This window comes from Sebastes fasciatus, chromosome 9, assembly GCF_043250625.1.
Source record: "Sebastes fasciatus isolate fSebFas1 chromosome 9, fSebFas1.pri, whole genome shotgun sequence".
NCBI classification, from domain to species: domain Eukaryota; kingdom Metazoa; phylum Chordata; class Actinopteri; order Perciformes; family Sebastidae; genus Sebastes; species Sebastes fasciatus.
In genome coordinates, this window is record NC_133803.1 from 25202001 (window position 1) to 25227361 (window position 25361).

The window sequence follows — 25361 nt, forward strand, 5'->3', positions numbered from 1 at the left end:
TGTCAAAAAGACAAAGTGAAAGCTAAAAAGACTTCATGAACATGAATTTACGCTCATTGAGATAGCAAAAAAAGCGGATAATTTCTGACCTCATTTATAGTGATAACAAGCCAAAAAATCTCCATAACAGGCTGGCAAATGTCATGTAAACGGACTTCTAAAGTTAAGTTGGTATCTTAAGACAAGGGGATTTTATTAGTGATGCATTTGTTGCTCAGATGTAATGACACTATCTGTGTCTTAAGTTTTATTTAGGTGAGATGTGACTATATTTGAAACAGGCATGTTGTGAATGAGTATCAGTGACAGGATATCAGATCACATGGTTAAAAACACGTCCTTTGCAGAGTACATTTTATTGTAAAGGACATTAGGGCTACAACTAACAATTATTTTCTTAATCGATTAATTGTTTGGTCTATAAAATGTCAGAAAATGGTAAAAAATTATGATCAGTGTTTCCCAAAGCCTTGCTTGTGTCTTGTTTTGTCCACAACTCAAAGATATTCAGTTTACTGTCATAGAGGAGTAAATAAACTAGAAAATATTCACATTTAAGAAGCTGGAATCAGAGAATTTTGACCTTTTTTTTTCTTTAAAAACACTCAAACTGATTAATCGATTATCAAAATAGGTGGCGATTAATTTAATAGTCGACAACTAATAAATTAATCGGTTTATCGTTGCTGCTCTAAAGGACATAACAACAGATGTGTAAAACATTTGTTATCTTACTTTGCACATTTCTTAGGACCCCCAGGAGTTTCAGGGCCTCACTTTAGGAACATTTGGCCTAGAAAGCAGAGAGATTAAGAGAGACAGAAACATGATATGCACATTTCCATTTATACAGAGACGTGCTTTATGAAGATGCTTATGAGTGCACTAATTCAAAGAGACAGCCCACACCTGGCCAACTGCACCACAGAGGTCAAAGCTCTGTATCTCCCCTCCTTCTTTCATAAACACATAACCTCCTCCTGTGGCGACTCCATCTGCAGCTCCCCGCCCGGCCCCGTCTCACATATCCCATCCATCCTCAACACACACACACACACACACACACACACACACACGGTAGCACAGTATGTATGTGTGTATTTCCATCTATTCATCTGCTTAACCACAGAGTCATGTGAAAAGCAGACAGACTTCCCTAAATTTAGAAATGTTTAAGACTTATGTTACAACATTTGTCTAAACAAACAGGTGGGGTGTATTCTTACATGTTATTATGCTGGGCTGTCTGGTAGGACAGATGTATGTCTAGCCAAAGTGAAATCAATATAACATCACTGTTGTCTTTATTTAGGGAATAAGTGATAGTGGGTTTTGAATATGACACCCGTATAATGTCCCCAGGATATTCCTGCATGTATGGACTAAGCTGTTGAATATATTGTACCAGTATCAGTAGCCTTATTATATAAATTCATCCAGCGATATCTCTGTCAATTTTCCTGAAGGTCTTATAGGTGTATTGGTTGCCATTATATCATGAAGGCAAGGGGGTGGAGTTTAACCCTGAAGTGGCCATGCTCCTTTTATTTAGTTTTCATGTTTTTCTCAGGTACAAAGTTTTTAAAAGCACCCTTAAAAAAATAAAGAGTGAAAAAACATGTCTGTGATCTTCTTCTGAGCTAATCAGTTTGAACACACCTTGGAAATCATCAAGAGTCATAAAAACTGTGTTCTGCAACATTTTGGAATATTTAGCGCCTATTTGAAAAGGCCCTGTGGAAAGAGGCTGGGACACAGGCGGACTTGGGTCTTGTGGTATGGGGTACAACCAAGCCCCCAGGAAGAGCGTCGGTCGTTGATCCCAACTTTCGTAGTGGCCAAAAGGCGGTACTACAACTTCCTTGTCCGTCACGTGATGCCATTGGGCCCAAAAATACTTTTTCCCATAGACTTACATTGGGAAAGAGACGTCTGCAACTCAGCGTATCATTTTTTTTTAGGTGAATCAACTCCCCAGTACGAACACTCTAGTAGCTCTTATTTAAAAAATTACGTTTTTAAAGTTGTAAAACGCACTTATAGCTGAATCCAGAGTTATTTCCCTTCCTCCGTTCATTTGAGTGAGAACCAGACCGAGGCTGCTGTGACGACAGCGTGGCGTTTTGACCCCGTGACCAAGTCATGTGACCAAGCGGACACTACACTAAAATGGCCGCCATGGCCCCTAGGGGCTAAATTGGCAGTGCCCTGATATCTATATCTTTTCATAACATATAAACCTACATCTGTGCCAAATGTGTTGCCTTTATCACAAAATGCATAATTGTTATGAATATTTTAGCTTAGCTGCCCCCATTATATATTGTGTGTGTGTGTGTGTGGTAGTCCTACTGTACTCATTGGCATCTCACACTTCAGGATATTGTTTTATTTCCTGCGCCCTTTTTAATATTCCTGTACAAGGATTAAAACAATGTGTTTTGTATAACATCCTCCTAATATTTATGATGTCATTTCTTACAGTCCTTGGTTCCACACATCCCCACCAGGCGGAGAAGTGCACTTTATCCGGAGCCCCTTGCTTTCAAACCCAAGCTCCGCCTCTCCAGCAAGCGCTATTGTGCTGATTGACAGTTGGGAGAGGTACACAAGCACATAGCAGTACGAATATACACAATGCGTTTTCGTGAGAAACACTGATTATAGACACAACATTTGTTTGTTTTAGGGCTGTCAAAGTTAACGCGATAATAACGCGCAAATTCATTTTAACGCCACTCATTTCTTTAACGCATTAAGGCAACTTGTGGTTTCTAGGTTGTAGCGAGCTCAGTCTTAAAGTTAAAGAGAAGATACTGGCATCATGTAAAACTAAGAAACCTAAGGAATCCATGGGTACCAGCCATGACATACTAGCATGTAGGGTTGGAGGCTGAATAACACTCCAAACTTATGCTAAATTTGTAGCGAGGAAAAACTGGCATGGCCATTTTCAAAGGGGTCCCTTGACCTCTGACCTCAAGATATGTGAATGAAAATGGGTTCTATGGGTACCCACCTGTATAAGGACTAAAACGATGTGTTTTTGTATAACATCTTCCTAATATTTATGATGTCAAAATATGACATCCCAAACTCTGGAATGCACTTCCTATAGAGATACGATCATCTAACTCTGTATCCACTTTTAAAAAACTTTTGAAAACACATGTTTTTTAGGATAGCATTCCTATAAGTAGAAGACAGGGTATAAATATATGTATGTATACATCTGTTTCTGGATGCATGTGTACATGTATACACATTTATGTATATATACTATGTATTTGTTTTATGAACTTGTCCTACCATTTTACCACTTCTATTATTATTGATATGTTCTTTGATGTTCTGTTTTAGCAGTTTACCTTATTAATTTTACTCTATCTGCTTTTATTGTCTGATGTTCTGTTTTGACAGTTACCATATCTTTTACTTTATTTATCTGCTTTTATTGTCTGATGTTCTGTTTTGACAGTTACCATATCTTTTACTTTATTTATCTGCTTTTATTGTCTTGTGAAGCACTTTGTAACATCTGTTTTGAGAAGTGCTATATAAATACATTTATTATTATTATTATTATTATTATAAGGATTAAAACAATGTGTTTTGTATAACATCTTCCTAATATTTATGATGTCATTTCTTACAGTCCTTGGTTCCCACCAGGCGGAGGAGTGCACTTTATCCAGAGCCCCTTGCTTTCAAACCCAAGCTCCGCCTCTCCAGCAAAGCGCACCCAGCCAGCCAGCAGCCAGCAGCCTGTCCAGCAGCAGCAGCAGCAGCACAGTGCGCCAGGCAGCAGCCGGAGCTCAGGCGTGGAGCTACACCGAGGAGAGAGCACCACTGACCGGCAGCAGCAGCAGCAGGGGTACTTCTCTGGAGAAAAGACGCATTAAACCTGCATTAAGAACCTCTCAAAATTGAGGGAAAGGGAACTCCTGCACAGCCAAATTTGGGAGTAGTCTGCAGTAACCAGTGGTGGTGTTGGAGAGAGAGACAGAGATGCAGTTCCTCCGACCCTGGTGATGCCCAGCAGCCTGGGATCACCGCCCAGCAGCAGCAGCAGCAGCAGCAGGAGGAAGAGGAGGAGGAGGATGATGGTAAGGTCGGGATCATGGCTAACGGAACCGGTACCATCATGTTAAAATGCGTCGTGGTTGGAGACGGTGCAGTGGGCAAAACGTGTCTCCTGATGAGCTATGCCAATGACGCCTTTCCAGAGGAGTATGTGCCCACAGTCTTTGATCATTATGCAGGTAGGAATACATTCTATTATATGTCTTATCATGGGCGTCTAATAATAATAATAACATCATGACATGTGCATGAACTGCTGCTATTCTAATGATTCAAATCTAGTCTGTTTTTCCTCTGCCACTCTTTCCTCAACTGTATTGGCTTGCATCTGTTGCTATAAATCATTATGCAGGTAGGAATATTTCTATTATATGTCTTATCATGGGCGTCTAATAATAACATGACATGTTGGAACTGCTGCTATTCTAATGATTCAAATCAAATATCTGTTTTTTCCTCAGCCACTCTTTCTCCAACTGCATTGCATCTGTTGCTATAATGAAAACCACTTGTTTGCCTCCTACATAGCAGAGAGGGGTTGGGGACCCTAACCCCTCCCCTATCTCCCTCCCTCTCTTTCTACTCACCCCTCTCCAACCTCACCCTCCTTCCTCCTCTCAACTGCTCTTTGTCATTTCCTTGCAGTGAGTGTCAACGTTGGAGGAAAGCAGTACTTACTGGGACTGTATGACACAGCTGGTCAGGTACAGTTTATTTTTATTTATTTATTTTTTCATTTTTTTTTCTCCTTTATTTGGTTTTACTCAGACATTTACATAAACATACTTAGTTAGATACAAATATAGTTATATAAACACGACATTTGTTTATTTTAGGGCTGTCAACGTTAACGCGATAATAATGCTTTAACGCAAATTTTATTTAACGCCAATAATTTCTTTAATGCATTAAAGCAACTTGCGATTTCGAGGTTGTAACAGGCTCTGTCTTAAAGTTGAAGTGAAGATACTGGTATCACATGAAACTAAGAAACCTGAGGAATCCATTGGACCAACCATGTCATACTAGCATGTAGGGAAGGAGGCTAAATAACGCTGCAAACTTATGCAACATTTTGGCGAGGACAAACTGGCATGGCCATTTTCAAAGGGGTCCCTTGACCTCTGACCTCAATATATGTGAATGAAAATGGGTTCTCTGGGTACCCACGAGTCTCCCCTTTACAGACATGCCCGCTTTATGATAATCAAATGCAGTTTGGAGCAAGTCATAGTCAAATCAGCACACTGACACACTGACAGCGATTTGAGTAAAATTTATATGCTGTGAGGGTTTCTGGACAATATTTATCATTGTTTTGTGTTGTTAATTGATTTCCAATAATAAATATATACATACATTTGCATAAAGCAGCATATTTGCCCACTCCCATGTTGATAAGAGTATTAAACACTTGACAAATCTCCCTTTTTTTTCTTTTTTTCCCCTTTATTTAGTTTTACTCAGACATTTACATAAACATACTTAGTTAGATACAAATATGAAGTGAACCAACTTTTCCATTATTTTTACAATGAAATTATAGGACACACAAATATAACTTGGGGGTGCTTTTCATGTGAAATAAGATAAAAATAAATTATAGTAATAAAACAAATAACATTTAAAAATAAAATTAAAATTAAACAAAATAATGGCGTTTCGGGGAAATATATTTTTTCCACTCCTTCAAAATTACCTCTCATTTAGTTTCTTGAAGCCTCATTGAGAAAGTAATTCTTTCCATTACAAATATTTCATAAATTACATCATACCAGTTCTCTAATGATGGGGTATCTGGTTTAAGCCGTTTCTTAGTAATTGCTTTTCTAGCCGCTACGCTCAATAATCTAAATAAGTATTTTGTTTTAATATTTGTCGAATTTGAAAGTAGAAGACCAAACAGGAGTTCGTCCCACTTAAAAACTATGTTTGTACCAAATAGAGTAACTAATTCTGTAGAAATCTTACGCCAAAAAGAATTTACTTTTGGACAGGCCCAAAACAGGGGATGGTGGTTAGCTACCTGGGAGCCACAGTTCCTCCAGCAGCTGGAAGAGCCTGAATGATGAGACTTCTGAGCAGGTGTAATTATTTTTATTTTTTTATCCTCTGGCCGCATGCCAAGCATGTCAAGGACACATACACTCCCCTCTGTCTCTCACTCCGTCTCTATCTCGGTCTCCCCGATGCACTCCTGGGACCAATAAGTTTCCGCCGGTGCCTCCCAACACGCCCACAGGCTTCATATTCAGGCCAGACGCTAAGCTGCAACAGGTGACGGGTTTTTTCGCGCATGGGTTTTACTGCCAGAGTCTGGTGTGCCATGGACAGTGATGGTAGTGACGGGGGGTTTCAATAGTTCTATTATGTGGAGAACAGGACTCCTATGTCCAGTAGTGATGTCACAGGTTTGTTAATAGGGTTGCCTAATGCCGGGGCTTTTTCTTTACAATGTGCCATTCAGCGGGCAAGAGTTAAAACTGTACTGAAAATGCACTGGCCTACACATACACACACACAATAATGTTTGCACTCAGCAGAAGAGCCAGTGTTAACACACAAAGACAGAGGAAACCATGTTAACACATGACAGATGAGGTCACAAGATATGGTGCATTATTTACCACCAGAAGTTTTGGTCTGTGTGATAACTTTGATGATTAGACTAGAGCGGAAATTATTAGTCAAGTCATCAACACAAATGAATAAGGAACAATTTGATTAATTGTTAGTTGCAGCCATAGATCATTAATACATTGAATATACTGAATATAAACACAACATTTGTTTGTTTGTTTGTTGTTGTTTTATGGCTGTCAAAGTTAACGGGAAAATAAAACGCCACTAATTTCTTTAACGCATTAACGCAACTTGTGGTTTCTAGGCTGTAACAGGCTCAGTCTTAAAGTTAGAGTGAAGATACTGGTATCACGTGAAACTAGGAAACCTGAAGAATCCATTGGTGTCAACCTTGTCATACTAGCATGTAGGGAAGGAGGCTAAGTAACGCTCCAAAGTTACGCGTTCAAAACAAAGGGGTCCCTTGACCTCTGACCTCTAGATATGTGAATGAAAATGGGTTCTATGGGTACCCACGAGTCTCCCCTTTACAGACATGCCCACTTTATGATAATCACATGCAGTTTGGGGCAAGTCATAGTCAAGTCAGCACACTGACAGCGATTTGAGCATATTTTTGATGTTAATGCAGTAGTGAGGGTTTCTGGACAATATTTGTCATTGTTTTGTGTTAATTGATTTCCAATCAAAATACATACATTTGTATAAAGCAAGCATATTTGCCCACTCCCATGTTGATAAGAGTATTAAATAGTTGACAAATCTCCCTTTAAGGTACATTTTGAACAGATAAAAAATGTGTGATTAATTTGCGATTAATCGCGAATAACTATTTTAAGCGATTGACATCTCTAGTTTGTTTCCGAGAACCTCCACAGAGCACCTTTAAGTTTGGACTCCCTTTCTCTGCCCCAAGACCTTTAACCTCCGTCTTTCCCAGCAACCTAAAACTGTACACATGTCAAATGTTGAATAGTTAACGCTTTCCTCAGGGCCGGATTTAACTCTGTAAAGTCAGAATGAGTCACAATCTGAAATCGGATCCGTTCATCGGAAAGACAAAAACCAGGCGCTGAAAGGTCAACCGGGGGGAATATTCAGCCGTTTCTCTGTTCTGTTCATTCATGAATGCTAAATGCACAAGTCCATGAATAGCAAATCACAGCCGCCCTCCCTCCTTCTTTCCACCCAGACAGCTACCTGTGGCTGCGTTACATATTTCAGTTCGGGAGAAAACAGATGGTAGAGGTGTTACTACTCGGTTGTAGAAAGAGGAACCTTATTGTCTATTCTGGCGTGTTTGATATGGTGTGTGTGTGTCAGATGAGGGTTTGTTTTTAGCTGATTCAGAGTGTCTCTGAAATGGAGAAGTTCTCCCAGATGTCTGCCGTGGCTGCTGCCGGCCACCGAGAGTAGAGTTACGGCTCTTGAAAACGCGGCCCCCCCCTCCGCCCCTCGACTCCGCTGACCTCTTTATGTGGAGCACAAGGCCAGCTGGTAATGTTTATAGCTTCAGCATCTGATCAAAGACCCGGCGCCCCGAAGAGAGAGGAGTGAGAGAGTGAAAGAAAGACAGAAAGAGGAAGAGAGAGACAGATGGGGGGGAGGGGGCGGGGGGGTAAGGAAGGAGGAGGAGGGGTGGAATTGCCCAGAAAGTAGATAAATTCAGTCGTCTCAGTTTCATTTTCCTTTCCCTTTCTCTCTATCACTCTTTCATTTCAAACACTCCCCTCATCAACTCCACTAGAGCTGCACAATTAAACGTATATAATCGCGATCACGATTTTGGCTTCCCAAAATTCAATGAACATGATCGACTGCGATGTTTAAAATGCTCCATTTTGGCTTCACTTTTGAGGAGCTGTGATGCCCATCGACTGTATATAAGAAGTGGACGTAGTCACCGTCACGTCACCCATTGGTTTTTGGACGACGGTTTTGAAGGCTCGAGTTCGTCAATTTTGGCCGTCGCCAAATTGCGAAGCTCTCGTGAGATGGTTATTGTTAGGATAGGTCGTCGGGCAGTGGGTCTCGCAAGAGTTTTTGCAAGTTTTTGCGGGTTACCTTCTAGACATGACCCATTGTGGCCGTCGCCGTCTTGTTTTTTTGCCGTCACCATATTCGTTTTTTGCCTTCGCCATCTTGTTTTTTGGTCGTAGCTCTCTGGTTTGTGGACCTCGCCATCTTAATTTTTTGCTACCAGAAGTGACACTAGAGGGTGTAATTAAATACAACCGAACGCTGAATAAGCCCAACATGGAAGAGAAAGCAGCGCTCTGTTTATTTAAATGTAAAAGTGCAATGAAAATATTTTTTCACTAAATTCAATGAACAATCGTGATAAATAATCGTGATCTCAATATTGATCTAGAATAATCGTGATTATCATTTTGGCTATAATCGTGCAGCCCTAATCTCCACCTCTGGCCTGCGCTACACATGTTCAATTGGCTTCAAGTTCCCTGTAATATCAATTCCTGGCATGGCTTCCACGATGGTGTCGGCAGCATTACAGATACTACGCCGCCGCCGTGCCCTCATTGGATGCGATTCCATGCTGTCACGCCGGTGTTACATGTCAGGGCCACATAATCACGGCTCGCCACTGAGCCGAGTGCCATTGTGCTCAGTCTGCTGTTGATACTGCTGCCCTGCCTGCTATTGTCTGCGCGCTGCCACGTCGCTCCCTCAGCCGCGGCCTATTGAATTATTCCATATGGAAGGTCTGCGAAGTCTGTGACAAGGGAACGGAGGGGAAAGCCTTTACTTATTCATTCATTCTCCTGCTGCTGGTGCTGCTGCACTCAAGAAAATCTAGCATCGCTGCCCGAGGAGGAGCAGGAGGAAACAGGAAGTGGATGCTAAGTGATGTGGTACCCATGGAAACGCTTTAGGTAGAGGAACACACGAGTTGTGGGATCCATGCCCCGCTGCCCCAATAACCCCCTCGTTGTTGTTGGACTGTTCTTCATTTGCTCAGCCCTTCAACTGCTTTCACACTCAACTGCACATCCTGTGATCACTTTTACCATTTCACTTCACCCATTACCCCCTTTCTCCTCTCCTTACTGTCTGAGTCTTTACCCTCTCGCTCCTCTCCTTACTGTGTCTTTACCCCCTCTCTCCTCTCCTTACTGTCTGAGTCTTTACCCCCTCTCTCCTCTCCTTACTGTGTCTTTACCCCCTCTCTCCTCTCCTTACTGTCTGATGTGTCTTTTTTGACTCGGCAACCCAAAGTGGCCCAGTGACCCCCAGACGTCTTAGTGGTTAAGGGAGGATGGCAGGTGGGGCTGGGGGAGACTGGAAATGGTTTTACGCAGCGGGGATCCTGTCACCACTGAGCTGCTTCGACACAGAGAAATGGGAATACTATAGACGTGCCTCAGCTCACACTTTCCACTTGAGATTTTACACTTTCGAGTAACCCTATATTCTCCTTTAGAGAGGAAACCTACGCTCTTCTTAAGGCTCTGACAATTTGGGGCCTTCAGTGAGCGTCTGTCGGCCTAGTTTTTGCGGTGTGTCCCGCACCGTTGGCACTAGTCTGCCCGTGTCGGAGGCTTTTTGGCCGATTCAGCATGTTGAATAGGTGGCGGTGCCCGTCGGTGAGAGAAATCACTCTGATTGGCTGTTCAGCTTAAGCGAATCAGTGCACGATAAGAGAAACGGAAGTGAGGAAAGCAAGCAATTCAGACCACTTATCTTTTCTCAAACCTAACTAAGTAGTTTTATTGCCTAAACCTAACTTAGTTGTTTCCTGTGAAGACAGATGTTTATTTTGAAAAGACTGTAGCGGAAATCAGCACGTGTGTTACATGTTGCTGGACATTTGTAGGAAAACGCACGAAAAATGAGGAATAACTTTTCTTAAGATATCATACAAACCGCTGTATGAGGATACATACACAATACTTGTTAGTGGGATCAAGTTATTGTTAGTTTTGGTCTTCTTTTTATAAGAAAAATATAGTATATTATCAGTTTTGTCCTTTAACAATTTTGTAGTCTCCAAGCTGAAGCTGAGATAAGGCCTGATGACATCATAAGGGACTTGACAAAGCTCCTCCAGAGTCACAGAAGACACACAGTGTACTGTATATAGCAGTCCCATTGGTTTGTGGACTGTTGTTTTGAAGCCTCGAGTTTGACATTTTGGCCGTAACCATCTTGGTATTTGGCCATAGCCAAATACCAAGATGTGGCACAAGAGGGTGGAGCTGTTTCAATGTTTTTAGGCAACCAAAATGTTACAATTAACTTTCATGAACTGAAAACACACTGCGAAAGGGTTAAAGTTGTAGTTGACGAAAACACGGACAACACCCAGACCGGACAACGCCGTGGTAGCGACCTGTAAATCACAAGGTATCCACGCCCTAAAGCATCCCCTGCTTTATGGTCTATTTGACTCTAAATGGGACCATAATTTACTAAATGAACATCATGCTGTATTGAAGAAGTCTTGAAACTAGCGATTGAGACCATAAACTCATGTTTACAATGTTTGCTGAGGTAATAAATCAAGTGAGAAGTAGGCTCATTTTCTCATAGACTTCTATACAATCAGACTTCTTTTTTGCAACCAGAGGAGTCGCCCCCTGCTGGCTATTAGAAAGAATTTAAAGTTTAAGGCACTTCAGCACTGGCTTCACTTCTCAGACCTGGTGGTTGCCTTCTGGTAAGAACAGTGGAATTGCCCTTTAAATATTTCTCAAAATTGTTGGTGCTAGATTTTCTGTCGATCGATTAATCAAGTAATCATTTCAGCACCAGTCTTTTGAAATCTTCTTGATCCTCTTTGCCACCTAAAGTAGTATATTTTGATTATATAACATTTTAGGGAAAAGTGTTAAAAGCATGCACATGAAAACAGTTCCCTCAAATGATTCATTAAAGATCTTAATTTAGGTTGTACATTCTACTTTCCATTAACTGCCATTACAGCCAACATTAAACTGTCAGATCTTTGAATGGAGTATGGCAGGATGTTCTCACCATACAGGCATGAATAAACAGAGTGCATCAGAGCTCAAGCTATGATTAATAATCATCAATCACCATTAAAGGACCAGTAAAATAGAAACGAATTCCTGGACCAAAATGTACAGATTTGCAGAGATCAGAGACAGAACTTTGTGAATAGACGCGTCTTGTGTTTGGGCTTGCGTTCCCGCCCGGCGGCCATGTTAGAGCAAGCGTCTCTGACTCTGTTGACATTGCCAGTTTATAGAGCCCCGAGGAGGCGATAGGAGGAGAAAAGGAGAAAAGATAGAGAAGAGAGAGAGCGGCGGGAGGAGGGAATGACTCACTGATATCATTGCACTCATATGTCACTGAGTCAACAGAGCACAGTCACACAGTGGAGCTCATACGATGGACAAATGAAGACGCAGAGCCTTGCCCTGATGGAGATGTATGGAGAGAAGTTAGTGTTAGTAGATCACGCAGTACACACACTAAGCCACTCATTCCTTTCTTCCCTTTCCCATGATCATAATATTTACTGCACTGCTGTGAAAAGACTGATATGCAATGCCTCAGTGATGCGCTCATGAACTGTTGAACTGTGCTAATATGACATACTTCTGATGGAAACTTTTATCCAAAGCACCTTCACAGCAGCATGAGTGCAAACATCTCTGGACCGAGCGCTGATCAAACACTAGATTGAGCGTTGGAGCTACGTAGGAGTACATACTCTGTCTGTCCCGCTATATATGCAGTATGCACTCTGAGTGGCTAGCGGGCATACTGTCTTTGGTAATGTGTCAGGGGTGTACTGAGGAAACAGTGTGAGAGAGCAGAGATGAGATGGGTCTCAGAGAAGCTGCAGGCCTGTTTACAGTAAACTGCTGAGTGGCTTACACTGTGCTCCTTTATGTCTGTTGCTCACCGGGGGGATCGGACGGTTCAGTTGTGCAAGCAAAGGTCACACAGATGATCCCATGTGACAGATATTGTTTTATCTTTGGGGGGGCGGAGGAAAGTAAAATGAGCTGGATGACATAAGTATCAGATAGGATTGGGCGCTATGTTGTTATATAAATGTGTTGACTGTTGCAGATTTTGCTTTCACTGTTCATACCAATGTAGCTATTCCTTTGATCTCTGGTGAGATTGTTAAGGATAGGCATTGACCTCGAATGGTTAAGGTTTGGATAGGTCGTCAGCAGCAAGTCTCGGAAGAGTTTTTGCACGTTTTTTTGCTGGTTTCTGCAATTTTTGGGTTACTTTCTGTACATGACACTTCAATATTTTGCAAATCATTGAGCAGGACAGTTGTATGGTAACGTTGATATATATATTTCAGGTATTTAATTTGCTTGATTTGTCCAAAACACTCCTATCTACTTATTTTATCTAGAAAAACTCTCGCCCCTGTGATGAACTAAATGCCAATGTCAGCATGCTAACATGCTCACAATGACAATGCAAACATGCTGATGTTTAACAAGTACGTTTGCCATGTTCACCTTCTGCATGCTAATATTTGCTAATTAACGCAAAGCACAGCTGAGGCTGACGGGAATGTCATTAGTTTTGCAGCTATTTGATCACAAGTATTGGAGAAATTAAAATGACCTGATGATAGCACTTGAAGAATAGTAACAGGATCACCAAACTTATAACAATTCATCCCAAAGAGGGACAAGAACGTCTGTGCCAAATGTCATGGCAATCCATCCAATAGTTGTCGTGACATTTCACTGAAGTCCAAAAATGTGAACCTCATGTTGGTCTTAAAGGAAAAGTCAAGGCATCATCAGAGTCTTTAGGATACATCTTCTGTTTTAGCCACGTGTAGTACTGCAAAAATGTTTCAATTGAATTTTCAGGAAAATATACTATATCAGGGTATTAATATCACACATACCATTGGTTAGTATGTTATGTAGGGGTGGGCAATATAGAGAAAACCCTTTAACAGGGTACAAAAAAAATCATCACATTGATGCAACAATCAGGTAAAAATCCAATATCTCCATAAAGCAGTCACTGATCTGTAACAGTGCCCACACTGGCCGACACAACCGGTGCTAAATGTAAGATTGAGAGCATTTCTATTGCCTCCACACGGCCTTCAACATGGCGAAAGCTGATAGGATATACGTGCAGAGCGGCGGCCATGAGCTAGCCAGTGAAGCATGCTCACATGTACTAAAAACACGTGTGGCCAGCCCGGCGATGTAAACAAAGAATGGAGAAGCTCTGATTACAACACACACAGAGGGAGATTGACTTCATTCTCTGCTCAGGTAGACATTACTCCTCACTAAATCTTTACTTAGACAATAGTTGTTTGCTGCTATATCAATGCTCTGGATATAGTATAGAGAGCCTTTAAAGGGATGGACACCATGGTATAAATGGTATGTCAAAATCTGTGACGTTGACAAATTTATATTGTCTCACTGTATATGTCGTTACATTGCCTAATTTTATAATTTTATTTACTATAATTTGAGGTCTTTATGTTGGTCTTTCACAAAACTATACAACTAAAAATCAGTCACATAGTGTTTGCGGATCATCCTCATCGTTTGTCTCAGCCTGCACGGAGCACCAGATGGTTTGCATTCATAACTGATTCATCACATAAGGGAATTCAGATAGTGTCAGGTAAGCTGTCAGTCACAGTTATGTTACATGAATGACTGTGATTGTCAAACAGTCGTCTCATGCGACCATCCGCAACCTGCTGGCGCTCCTGTCTGAGTGCCTGTCTGTGAGAACCTGTGAAATCCTGTACTCATGTGGAAGTAACAACTCATAAATTTTTTAATAATATCCACTTGACCTACTCCAGCGGAGCGTAGTTGAGTCATCTACTACACGAGCACAGGCGTGAAGATTTGTACGCTGTTTTTATCATCTACTCCAATCGAATGTGAATCCAGTATATCTTAAATTCATTACACGGCCAACAAAAGATCACGCACTGGCCTGTCTGATCTACTGCTATTTGGAGAATCTTCTGACATTCATTCCCCTTAATGCATTTGACTTGTTTCTGGGGTTATAGCAGTGTGATCATTTTGGACTGTGCCGTGTGTGTTTGGGATTCGCTGAAGGCGTCAGACTGAAAGACTGTCATGCCAGTGCTCCGTTGTCCCGTTGTGGCAAAGTGGGACGTGGCATCCAATTTGCTTTGATTTCAGGGATGTGGACAATAAATTCCCCAGACAAGAGAGTGAGATTGATTCACTTGGTCCGAGTTGGTCTGGTTGAGTCATATCTAATTACTGGAGATCCATTGATCGATGAAGCTAGCAGCTGAAAACCGTCCCGATGTGTGCCGTCAGAAGAAGAAGTGAGAGGAGCCATGAATATTCATATGAGTGCACTCTGTCAAAAGGGTTTATCTTTGGTGAGGACGAGAGGGCGCTTGATCCGACGCATCTTGCATCTGTGACCATTTACACCACACCAATATGGGAGATGGCTGTGTTTTCAGTGTCTTGCGGCGATGCCTTGAAGGACTGCAAATGTAAAATAATCCCTTAATGCAGGGGTGTCAAACATACGGCCCGAGGGCCACAACCGGCCCGCCAAAGGGTCCGATCTGGCCCACTGAATGACTTTGCAGAGTGTAAAAAATTGCAGAGAAGTCATTAATTCCAATTTTTCAATAAAATGCTCTGCTATTCCTATTTGTCCACTAGAGGTTGCGCTGTCCTAAAGGCCCTATGCTGGATACACTATACATCAGACCGGCAGACACAGGTACTTTGCAAAAAGTCAAGGCCGAGCCCCCTTTTGGGGGAAAGAAAACCGAAGATCCCATAGACTTCAATACAGTTTGACATATGTGTGGGTTCTAATTTTAACAAGTTTGTCTGCATTCTTCTCTTGATAAACGAACGTTTGTTTTATACACATGTCTAATAATTATTTTACGACCTTGCTTGAACCTGAGCGTTCGCGGTACCTTAATAAATTAAGGTTGATCGCCGCCATGTCCCTTCAGTCTTCCTCCGTCCAACACAGTGGCCGGATATTGTTTATCCAGACTTTTATACATATTTGATTGAATCACGTCAGGCTAAGTGTTGTTGCTACAACGTTAATGTATGACTGTATTACTGCAGCAGCCTCCCACTCTAGCTAACGTAAGCTAACCATGCTAGTCACTGTCACCAGCATCATTTAGTGATTTACCACACTGACAGTGAATATTAACGTATCGTATGTGCCTCAAATCTCAGTGTGAAAGCCTCGTTAACCCGCTACTCAACAGCTTTTCGTCATTTTCTCACCTGTGACAGCGAGTTTCTTTCCCCCAAAAGGGAAACGCTGGATTGGTCTATAGCTTGGAGCCATAAAGCCCCTCAATTCTATCTCTTTTAGGACACGACAGGGGAACAAATCAGAGATCAGCGTTGTTTGATTTATTGTTGGTGCAACCAGCTACACAGCAACTCTTCGGCATAGCGTTATTACCAGTTTGGAGACATATTTCAACTTCTTCAGTTTACTCTGTTACCATCTATGAGGGACTGTTTCCCCCAAAAAGGTGGGGTGGTCATGAGAGCCTACTCTGGATGACGTATTGCCGGTCTGATGTATTATAGATCTCACGTGCTTTCGTAGAGGCTACGTGATACAGCTCTATCAAGTGTATGCTACTGTTCCTGCAGGAGCTGCCAGCGGAAAATATCTTTGTCAAAATGGAGAAAAGTGGACACACTGTCCACTGTCCAAAAAAATTGGACCAGTTCCTCTTTCTTCACAGAGTTAATGGGAAGCCAGTGTGCTTGGCGTGTTAACAGCATCTTTCAGTGCTCAAGGAATATAATATGCGGCGTCACTATCAGAATCATCATGTTGAGAAATACAAGAACTTGCAAGGACAACTGAGAACAGAGAAGAGGAATGAATTATTGGCAGGTTTGAGGAAACGGCAGTCTGTTTTTAGTCGTGTTCATCATCTGGTTTGCAAATGGATTGTTGTTTTCAGAATGTACTTGAACTTCTTTACACTAAAATAAAGAGAAAAATGAAGATGTGTTGCTATTTATAGGTTATTATGCAGTGGTTTTACTACTGAGATCAGATTGGGCTGAATGAGGCCCATGAACTAAACAGAGTTTGACACCCCTGCTTTAATGTGTCAACTCTCACGTGAAGATCGTCCTCTTCACATTCTTCTCTCTTCATAACTCAGTTCCAACTGTGGTTCATCATGCGTATCATTCCTGTCATAATATTCCTCATCATTCCTGTGAAACAGCCGAGGAGCTAGCCAAGCACAGTGTAAAGTTAGCTCTCCTGGCTCCAGCGAGGAGTAAAAGTCTGTCTGTGTTCGGAGCTCATTTTTCACACGCTTAAATAATTCATGAGTAATAATTTCTCAGATGTTAAGAAACGGAAATGAATAATGTGTGCTCGCCATCCTGACCTCTCATCCTCCCCTGACCCCCTAACGTTAACTATTCCTGTCCCGTCTCCCTCCAGGAGGACTACGACCGCCTGAGGCCGCTGTCCTACCCGATGACCGATGTCTTTCTCATCTGCTTCTCGGTGGTAAACCCCGCCAGTTTCCAGAATGTGCGTGAGGAATGGGTGCCCGAGTTGCAGGAGTATGCACCCAGTGTCCCCTACCTGCTCATTGGCACCCAGGTCAGTCCATAATGCATCATTCATGCTCAGCTTCAAATTACTGCTTATACAGTATGTGATTTGTATTCATGTATATGCCTGAATATATTAATAATAATAATCTGTCACATCTGTACCAACATGATATGATATGAATTGTAACTGGAAAAATTTGACTCTGTTGGCTTTTTGCTATCGTTGCTGTTTAGGAAAACACACACACACACACACACACACACACACACACTTTCAACTACAATGTGAATTTAACCTCAAGAGGCCACCGAGGCCAACAGAGCTATTTGTTAAATTCAGAGACAAATATGCATTGAATCCACCTCGGGCATATTTCCAAACCCTGAAGGAGTGAGTTTTGCATAATGCATAGGAAACTTATGGCACGTTTCCACCAAGCAGTTCAGTCTAGTTCAGTTTGTTACACATTAGAACGGTTATTTTAGTGTTTCCATTAACAAAAGTTGTAGGTGGTACCAATAGAACCACTCCATTTTTGGAACCACCTGTGTCGAGGTTCCAAGTGAGCTGAACCGACACTAGAAGGAGGAGTTAAAACACTGCAGACCACTGATTGGTCAGAGAGAATCGTCACTAGTGCAACACGGGACATCCTCCACAAAGCGTCACAAACCCGTGATATTTAAATAGCCAGGCTACTGTCAATAGCAACTGCAATTTTGAATTTACTTGACCCAGATTTTTTAAAAATGGCAGCTCGCAAAACTACCCCGTACAATTGACGAAGTGCAGAGCGCTTTTTGGTTGCCGTTGAAATGATTCAGCAACTACATGGGCAGAAATACATACTAGGGCTGTCCCGAGTATAATTTGTTGGGCTCCGACCAGAGCAGCGCACTCCCTGCGCTCCTCTGGTCGCCTCCTCTGTGACCAGAGAGATCACCGCCAGCGCTCTGTCTATCCTCAGCGTTTCCTTTCCTCATTCCTCTCTGTGTGCAAGTGTAGACGTACCTCAAAGTCACGTTTGCGGGCCATCTCCCCCTAAACGGCGGCGTTCTGAGGCTGATGGGTCCGCTCATTACAGACCGCCTTTCCAGCAGTGCCCGGCTGCAAACCCGTATATACAGCAGTTCGTCTCTGCGCTTTCAGACAGAGCGATCGGATCTCAATCAGATCAAAATCGGATCTCAATGACGACGTTGGAGACACGTATTAATACCAGGTGTAAATGTAATCAGGTTAAATCATATCTAGATATAATCTAGATACAAGATGTATTTTAATGCCAAGTGTAACGGGGGTCAGAGTCATGTTTTCCATTGTTATTATAAAAATGTTCATTAGTGCAGCATTAAGTAGAGGTGATTAAAAACAAACCTTGACAAAGAAAAGTTAATTTATTCAATAAAAAAAATTGGAACAGCCAGAACAAACCTGACTGGGGACCTCAGGCTGATCTGGCTCATGTGGGTTTAAAAGGTCTGTGGCTTGGTACAGGAAGGAGTCCTCTCTGCCTTAAAGGTAATCATTAAATCAGAAATATTTAAACCAGCAATTAACTTATGCAAAAATGCTAAAGCTTGGCTTATGTCTTCAATAGAAGCATCACTAAACCCATGAAGATGTTAAGTGATGACACTAATCCTGAGTATTAGCCTATCTCTTAAGCCTTAAAAACCCACTGCCAGCACCACCATGTCCAAAAACGAGCGCTCACTTGTGGGTGGTTTTTCGGTCTGTGTTCCCTGGCAACCAAATGCCAGTGCAGCCAAGGCCCAGCGGTGATGAGGAGGATGGAGTGGGTGTCTGATTTATCTTGTGTCAGCTGATGTTTACTGCCCTTTTATCAGTTCCCGTCATAACTCGCTCGCTTGCTCTTCGGCCGGATGCTGATAAGTACGCATGAGCTTCATAACGCTGCCACAAATCACTCCAATTGAGAAAAGGGTTAATGAAGGTTGCTCCCAGTGCGATTGTGCAGGTGGATGCATTTATCATAACTGGTTATTACTGAGACGGGGATGAGTTGTCTGTGTGTGCTGAGCATTGCAATGAATAAAAGAAGAGTGAGGAACCTTGTGGTTGGCTGTGAAATCTCTTTGCACAAGAGCAGGAAGTGTGGGCCAACATTACAAAATGAGAAAACACACTGTCAGTTATACAGTTCAGCTCTCGTGGCTATGTTTAGAAGAGTGGAGGAAAAGTGCTGTAATACCTGATTTCATGTTGTAACAAAGTCTTTAATCGATATCCATATTGTAACGGTGACTTAGCTCAGAGAAAGTGTCCCTTATCTCTTTCAGATTGACCTTCGTGACGACCCCAAGACCATTGCCAAACTGAATGACATGAAGGAGAAGCCCATAAACACTGAGCAGGGACAGAAACTAGCCAAGGAGGTTTGTATGTTTGTTCCTTCTGAAGAAGAGAAGTAATAAGTAGCAGGGGAAAGAGACTAGAAGCTTACATTTTCACTTTCAGGGTTGCAGAAGTGAGCTGTGAATGTCTCAGTATGAATGTCATTTCCTCAGTGAAATGCCTGGAATCAGACCTCCAAGTGAATCCAGGAATACATTCTGGGTCAACATGGATGTCCAGAGGACTTCCAGGCTGTAGGACATAATGTGGTTAATGTGATTAATCGCTCCCGTCAGGCAGAAACTGAGAATAAAAGTCAAACGTTCAAAAACGACAATCTAGACTAATTTTAAAGTTGGCAACAGAAGATAGGATTTAGGTGGGATTCATGTCTCGTGGGAGTCATGACGTTTTCTTATAGGCCACAAGAGTCCGTGTGAGATCACTTCAAGATATTTGAAAACCACTCAATTTAGAGCTATTTTCTTCAATGTGAGCAGTATTTTACCTTTGTTATTACCTACAACTCTCTGTTGTTCTTGTTTTAGATGACCTGTCTTCCTTCAGATCTATGTCAAATTTAGGAATCCTTAAAGGTGCTAAATGCGAGATTGGGAGTTGGCAAATTACAACCATGCAAGCTTATAGCGCCAACTTCTAACCAAACTACACTGTAGCTGAGTTTATTCACTCCAAACTTGTTGATGGAAACGCACCTAATTCACATTTCTTTTTTTGCGACATTTCAAAATTTGACTTAAAATTCGCTTGACAATTGAATGGAAACACAGCTAGTGAATACAACGGCAACAATGCTTATAGTGTTAACCTGGGGGAGAACCAGAGGGTGGGTGCTATGCTTCCGCAATGGCGCCGTCGGTCAGGACAGCGTTATCAGCATGGATGTATTTAGAGAACTGGATACAGCGTTGGAGGCGGGGCCCCCGTTCAATCCTATGAAAGTTGCTCAGTGGCGCATGAAGCCTAAATTGCTCAACTTCCGTCTGGAAAAGTACCCGGATCTTGGGCAACTGGGACATGCGCAGTAGCGTACGCTCAGTTACATGACTCAGACACGGGGTCCCAACGTCACGCTGTCGTCACAGCTTGCGCTCCAGCCTCGGTCTGGGTCTTATTCACATGAACGGAGGAAGGGAAATAACTCTGGATTTGGCTATTAGTTCATTTTACAACTTTAAAAACTTGTTTTTTTAAATAAGGGCTACTAGAGTGTTCGTACTGGCTAGTTGATTCACCTCAAAAAAAAATATCCACTGAGTTACAGACGTCTCTTTCCCAATGTAAGTCTATGGGGAAAAGTATTTTTTTTGGCCCAATACATCATGTGACTGACACGGAAGTTGCAGTACCGCTGTTTGACCACTACAAAAGTTGGGATCGACGACCGATACACTGCCTCGGGGCTTGGTAATCAGCTGTTACCACCTTATGAGAGCAGTGCAGAGTGGCAGCTGTGAGCTAGCCAGTGGGGCACGCTCACATGCACAAACATGCACTAAAAGCACGCACAGTCGGCGATGTCAACAAAGCGAGGAGAAACTTGGATTACAACACACACAGGGAGAGCAACTTCATTCTCTGCTCAGGTAGACATTACTCCATTTAAACAAAACAGATATAATGTGATAATTCGTGAGCTTCACGCTGATAGGCGGATTGTGTTAACCTTTGGGCAGACCCAGGCTAGCTGTTTCCCCCTCTGTTGCCAGTCTTTATGCTAAGCTAAGCTAACCAGCTGCTGGCTGTAGCTTTATATTTAAGAATCGATCTTCTCATATAACTCTGGGCAAGAAAGACAATCTATTCCTGGAACTACATGCTAGTTGACCATCGTATTGTACTGGAATTTTTTGACTGATGGTCTGTCCTATCTTTTCTTCTCATCAGATCGGTGCATGTTGCTACGTTGAATGTTCAGCTCTGACCCAGAAGGGCCTGAAGACGGTGTTCGACGAGGCCATCATCGCAATCCTGACTCCCAAGAAGAAGAAGGGAGCTCTGAAGAGAAGACTTGGACCCCGCTGCATCAACTGCTGCCTGATCACGTGATACATAAACCTGGAGATCATTCAGCAAACCAACCATAAACCAAACCTGGACTGGAGGCTAGAGACAGACAAAAGAAAAATGCACAGACAGCAGCGTGAGACAAAAGAGAGGACTGAAAACAAGAGCTACTTTGAAGCTGCAGGGCTCTTGGAACAGCCATAACTCTCTGCTGCTGTCCAACACAGGTTGAGGATGCAGTTTACTACCAAAGGAGCACAAAACTCAAGTCAGTCTCTTCTTCTAAAAGACTTTTTGCCTCAAAAGTACCTTCTTTTATAACCATTTTTAATCATGTTTCCTGTACAAAATTGTTGTAAGCGGTCATGCGGAAAAAAAACACGAAATGACATTTCCGTTTTAAGGAGTTCATATTATTTCTTTGCGCTATATTATTGATTTGTGCATTTATCTCTATAAGAGCAGATCAGAGAAAGCCTGCAGCTGATAAATAATGAGAGAAGTGACACTGTGACAGTGGCCAGGATACATTTCTGGACATAAGGGCCCAGTTTATTTCAGATTTAAAAATCTGTTGGTCCACAAAGTCTCCAATTATTTGCCAATTGAGAAGCTGCAAATGAAACCACACAAAGTGCTTTGTGTTGTGTGGGCGCTAACACAAATCGACAGTGAGTGTAATGCTGTTCAGACACATTTTGGGCCTAGAACTGTATTATTTTAAAGTTTTAGAGTCTTGTTTTTGCCTTATAGAAAGCCCATTATTTCACAGTTTGGCAGAACATGAGGTCTTCATCAGGAGCTGAAGAGGTCTATTATCCATTTTTGAAATATATATTATCCAGAGTTTATGATTCTATATCTCTAAAATAGAGAAGATCTAACAAATATTATTTTGTCAGCTTACTTTCTTCTTTTCAATTTTTTGCTATCCTGCAATAATATGTTATCCTTTTATCACCTTTAAGAAGGTTTAGAAGAAGAAGAAGAGGAGGGATCTCATTTTAGAAATGAAACTCTGATTCATATCCAACGTCCAAAGAATCAAATGCACACTTTCATCAGAATCACGTGGCTGAGGTGACCCAATACTGTACGTCTAATGCACAACATGAAGCACAGTCAGCGCCACAACAAAGCACATTCCTCTGCTTTTGAACACAGTAACTCTCCCAGAAAAGACTGATTGAAGCACAGACGACGCACAAGTATGAGCATAGCACACTATCTTACCACGCACAATCATACTGTAGTCCATCAAGTCTAAAATACTTTTCAGGAAGGACAGTGATTCAAACTGTTTTTAAAGGATACAAGAAGGTTGCAGCAGCAGTCTGTAAGTTTTACACGTTACCAATTACCAATTTTACATGTCACTAAATTAAAACGGGTTGTACCACACAAACTAGTTCTTACTTTGACGCGTCTCCATTTCCTCCCACTGTATAGAATTGAAGCCAAAATATCCCGGATACTGGAGCTGCCATCTTGAGATTTTGACCTCATTTGGAGCCAGAGTCTGCGCAGTAGTGATCGGGCGGTAGAGCCGCGATATCGAGGTCAACCGCCGAGCCAATTGAGAGCCGAGCACGGCCGCAGCTTGATCGCGAGAGAGACTCACAGCTGTCAATCATGACGTCTCACCGCCTTTTTATAGCATCAAATAACTAATTGAAACCAAACCTATCAGAAAAATTAACACTTGAACATACATCAGCGTGATAAGTACTACCTAAAATGACAGAAACCATCTCTGGGAAAAATGTATTTGATGTGTACTTTGACTTTTTAGTCTGGCTCATGGCCCATCCTCTAACATGGAGGGGGCGGGCTTTATGACCTATACTGCAGCCAGCCACCAGGTGGCGATCCAGATGTTTTGGCTTCACTTTTGGGGAGCTGTCATGTCATCCAGTAACTGTCAGGCGCGGCTGTTGCATAGCGTTAGCCAACTGAACCAACTGACAACGTTAGCTTGCAAAGATAGGACTTGTTTTGAATGAAGAGTAAAAGAGTTAATAATGGTCCACACTTCAAAAATCAGTGTAATAATGTAATGTAAAGTGTCCATTAAAGAGTATATTTTACCAAAACAACACGATATACCAATAATGCCAATAATGTGAGACTGAATGACTAGCTAACATTAAGTAACACTGGGTGGGTTAGATTAATCTTATTTTTCCCACTCGTTCTAAATTGTACTAACTGATGTTTCTCTCCCTGGATGCAAATATAAAAGAAATTCATTGCTTTATTTACAAAGTATCAGCACTAAAGTTTAACATATCAGTTGACCACCTAAAACTGTTATTTTAGGCACTTATTTTACAGCCCCTGATGTTACAGTGACTTTGCAAATTCTTCCCTGGGGCGGGCAGCAGGCTGGCTACATACCTACCTACCTACGAACGATATTTTTTAAGTTTTAATGGTGCAACCCAATGTAAATCCCTAACTTGAAACTAGCTTATACTAGAACTTATAAAGGACTTTACACTAGCGCTGCAACAATTAATCGATTAGTTGTCAATTAGTAAATTAAACACCAACTATTTTGATCATCAATTAATTGTTTTGAGTATTTATTTAAGAGAAAAAAGTAAAAATTCTCTGGTTCCAGCTTCTTAAATGTGGATATTTTCTAGTTTCTTTACTCCTCTATGACAGTAAACTGAATGTCTTTGAGTTGTGGACAAAACAAGACATTTGAGGACGTCATCTTGGGCTTTGGGAAACACTGATCCACATTTTTCCCAATTTTTTGACATTTTATAGACCAAACAACTAATCGATTAATCAAGAAAATAATCGTTAGTTGCAGCCCTGCTTAACACACAATCTTTTGGATTGGATTTACGAATGCTGGTGCAACCCAGTCTGTAGAAGTCAATCCTTTAAAACAGTACAGAATCCAAATAATTACCAAATTCAAAGTTATAAGGTCCTCACGACATGAAAGCTGTGAAGGGTTTAATAGTTTGACCACCATCCATGTACCATCCCATCTTTTCAGCAACACTGTAGAAACAGGTTATCTCATACGAATTAATTGATCTGTGTAATAAAGCCAACATTTCAAATAGAAATTGAGATAATATGTGAAGTTTACCAGGATTTAGAGAATAGTTTAAATATCTATGAGCTCCCATAACAAATGTATGCAAGGTTTCCAGCCTACACGTCTATAATACTGTAGGTAATAACTTTTCCTGCAAGCCAAACATCCTAAATATCAGCTCTTCTTATTTTTACGCATTTGTTATTGGCTTTTTCTAACTTTTTATTTTTGAAAAAGATGTTAATCAAAGGTGCCAACTCTTGCTAAATGACTTGTGTTATAATTTTGTGTTGAGAGTCCGATATGCTGATTGATTAAAGCTTTAATGTAAATGGTGCTCCTGTCCCAGCCTGCGTTGTATAACTGTCTTTCTGAGCAGCAGAGTGGATTTTGGGGTGAACAGCCTTCTCACTCGGACAGTTTCGCTTGCTTACGTCTTGTGAAGGTCCACCCTCAGGATCCAGGACCTATAAGTGCCGCAGCCACCGATGCATTCTCCCGTTGATGCTCCTCTCTTCTCAATAAATGTGTTTACTGTGTTAATAAGCCGGCTTGGAGGGTTTAACTTGGATGTGCTGTGTGGGACGCATTTGTGAAATTGGAGTGTTTATTCCTGGAAAAGGGCGTTTCATGTGCATGATGGGTCAGACATCACCGGGTTGATTTGATAAGC

The 25361-nt window shown here is 41.7% G+C and overlaps 1 protein-coding gene across 1 annotated transcript; it reads left to right on the top strand.

The window, feature by feature from the left end:
• The first annotated feature begins 3732 nt into the window (after positions 1 to 3732).
• Positions 3733 to 25234, top strand: LOC141774323 (rho-related GTP-binding protein RhoQ). The gene is made up of 5 exons (XM_074646900.1): positions 3733 to 4262; positions 4729 to 4787; positions 17122 to 17286; positions 19545 to 19640; positions 21508 to 25234. The coding sequence occupies exons 1-5, from the start codon at positions 4121 to 4123 to the stop codon at positions 21667 to 21669; spliced, it is 624 nt and encodes a 207-aa protein (XP_074503001.1). The 5' UTR covers positions 3733 to 4120; the 3' UTR covers positions 21670 to 25234.
• The last annotated feature ends 127 nt before the right edge of the window (positions 25235 to 25361 follow it).

Excerpts from the sequence above, each read along its gene's own strand:
- LOC141774323 (XM_074646900.1), top strand. The coding sequence starts at position 4,121 with ATGGCTAACGGAACCGGTACCATCATGTTAAAATGCGTCGTGGTTGGA. Across the intron at positions 4,263-4,728 it reads AGTCTTTGATCATTATGCAG|TGAGTGTCAACGTTGGAGGA; the intron begins GTAGGAATACAT and ends ATTTCCTTGCAG. Across the intron at positions 19,641-21,507 it reads GACAGAAACTAGCCAAGGAG|ATCGGTGCATGTTGCTACGT; the intron begins GTTTGTATGTTT and ends TCTTCTCATCAG.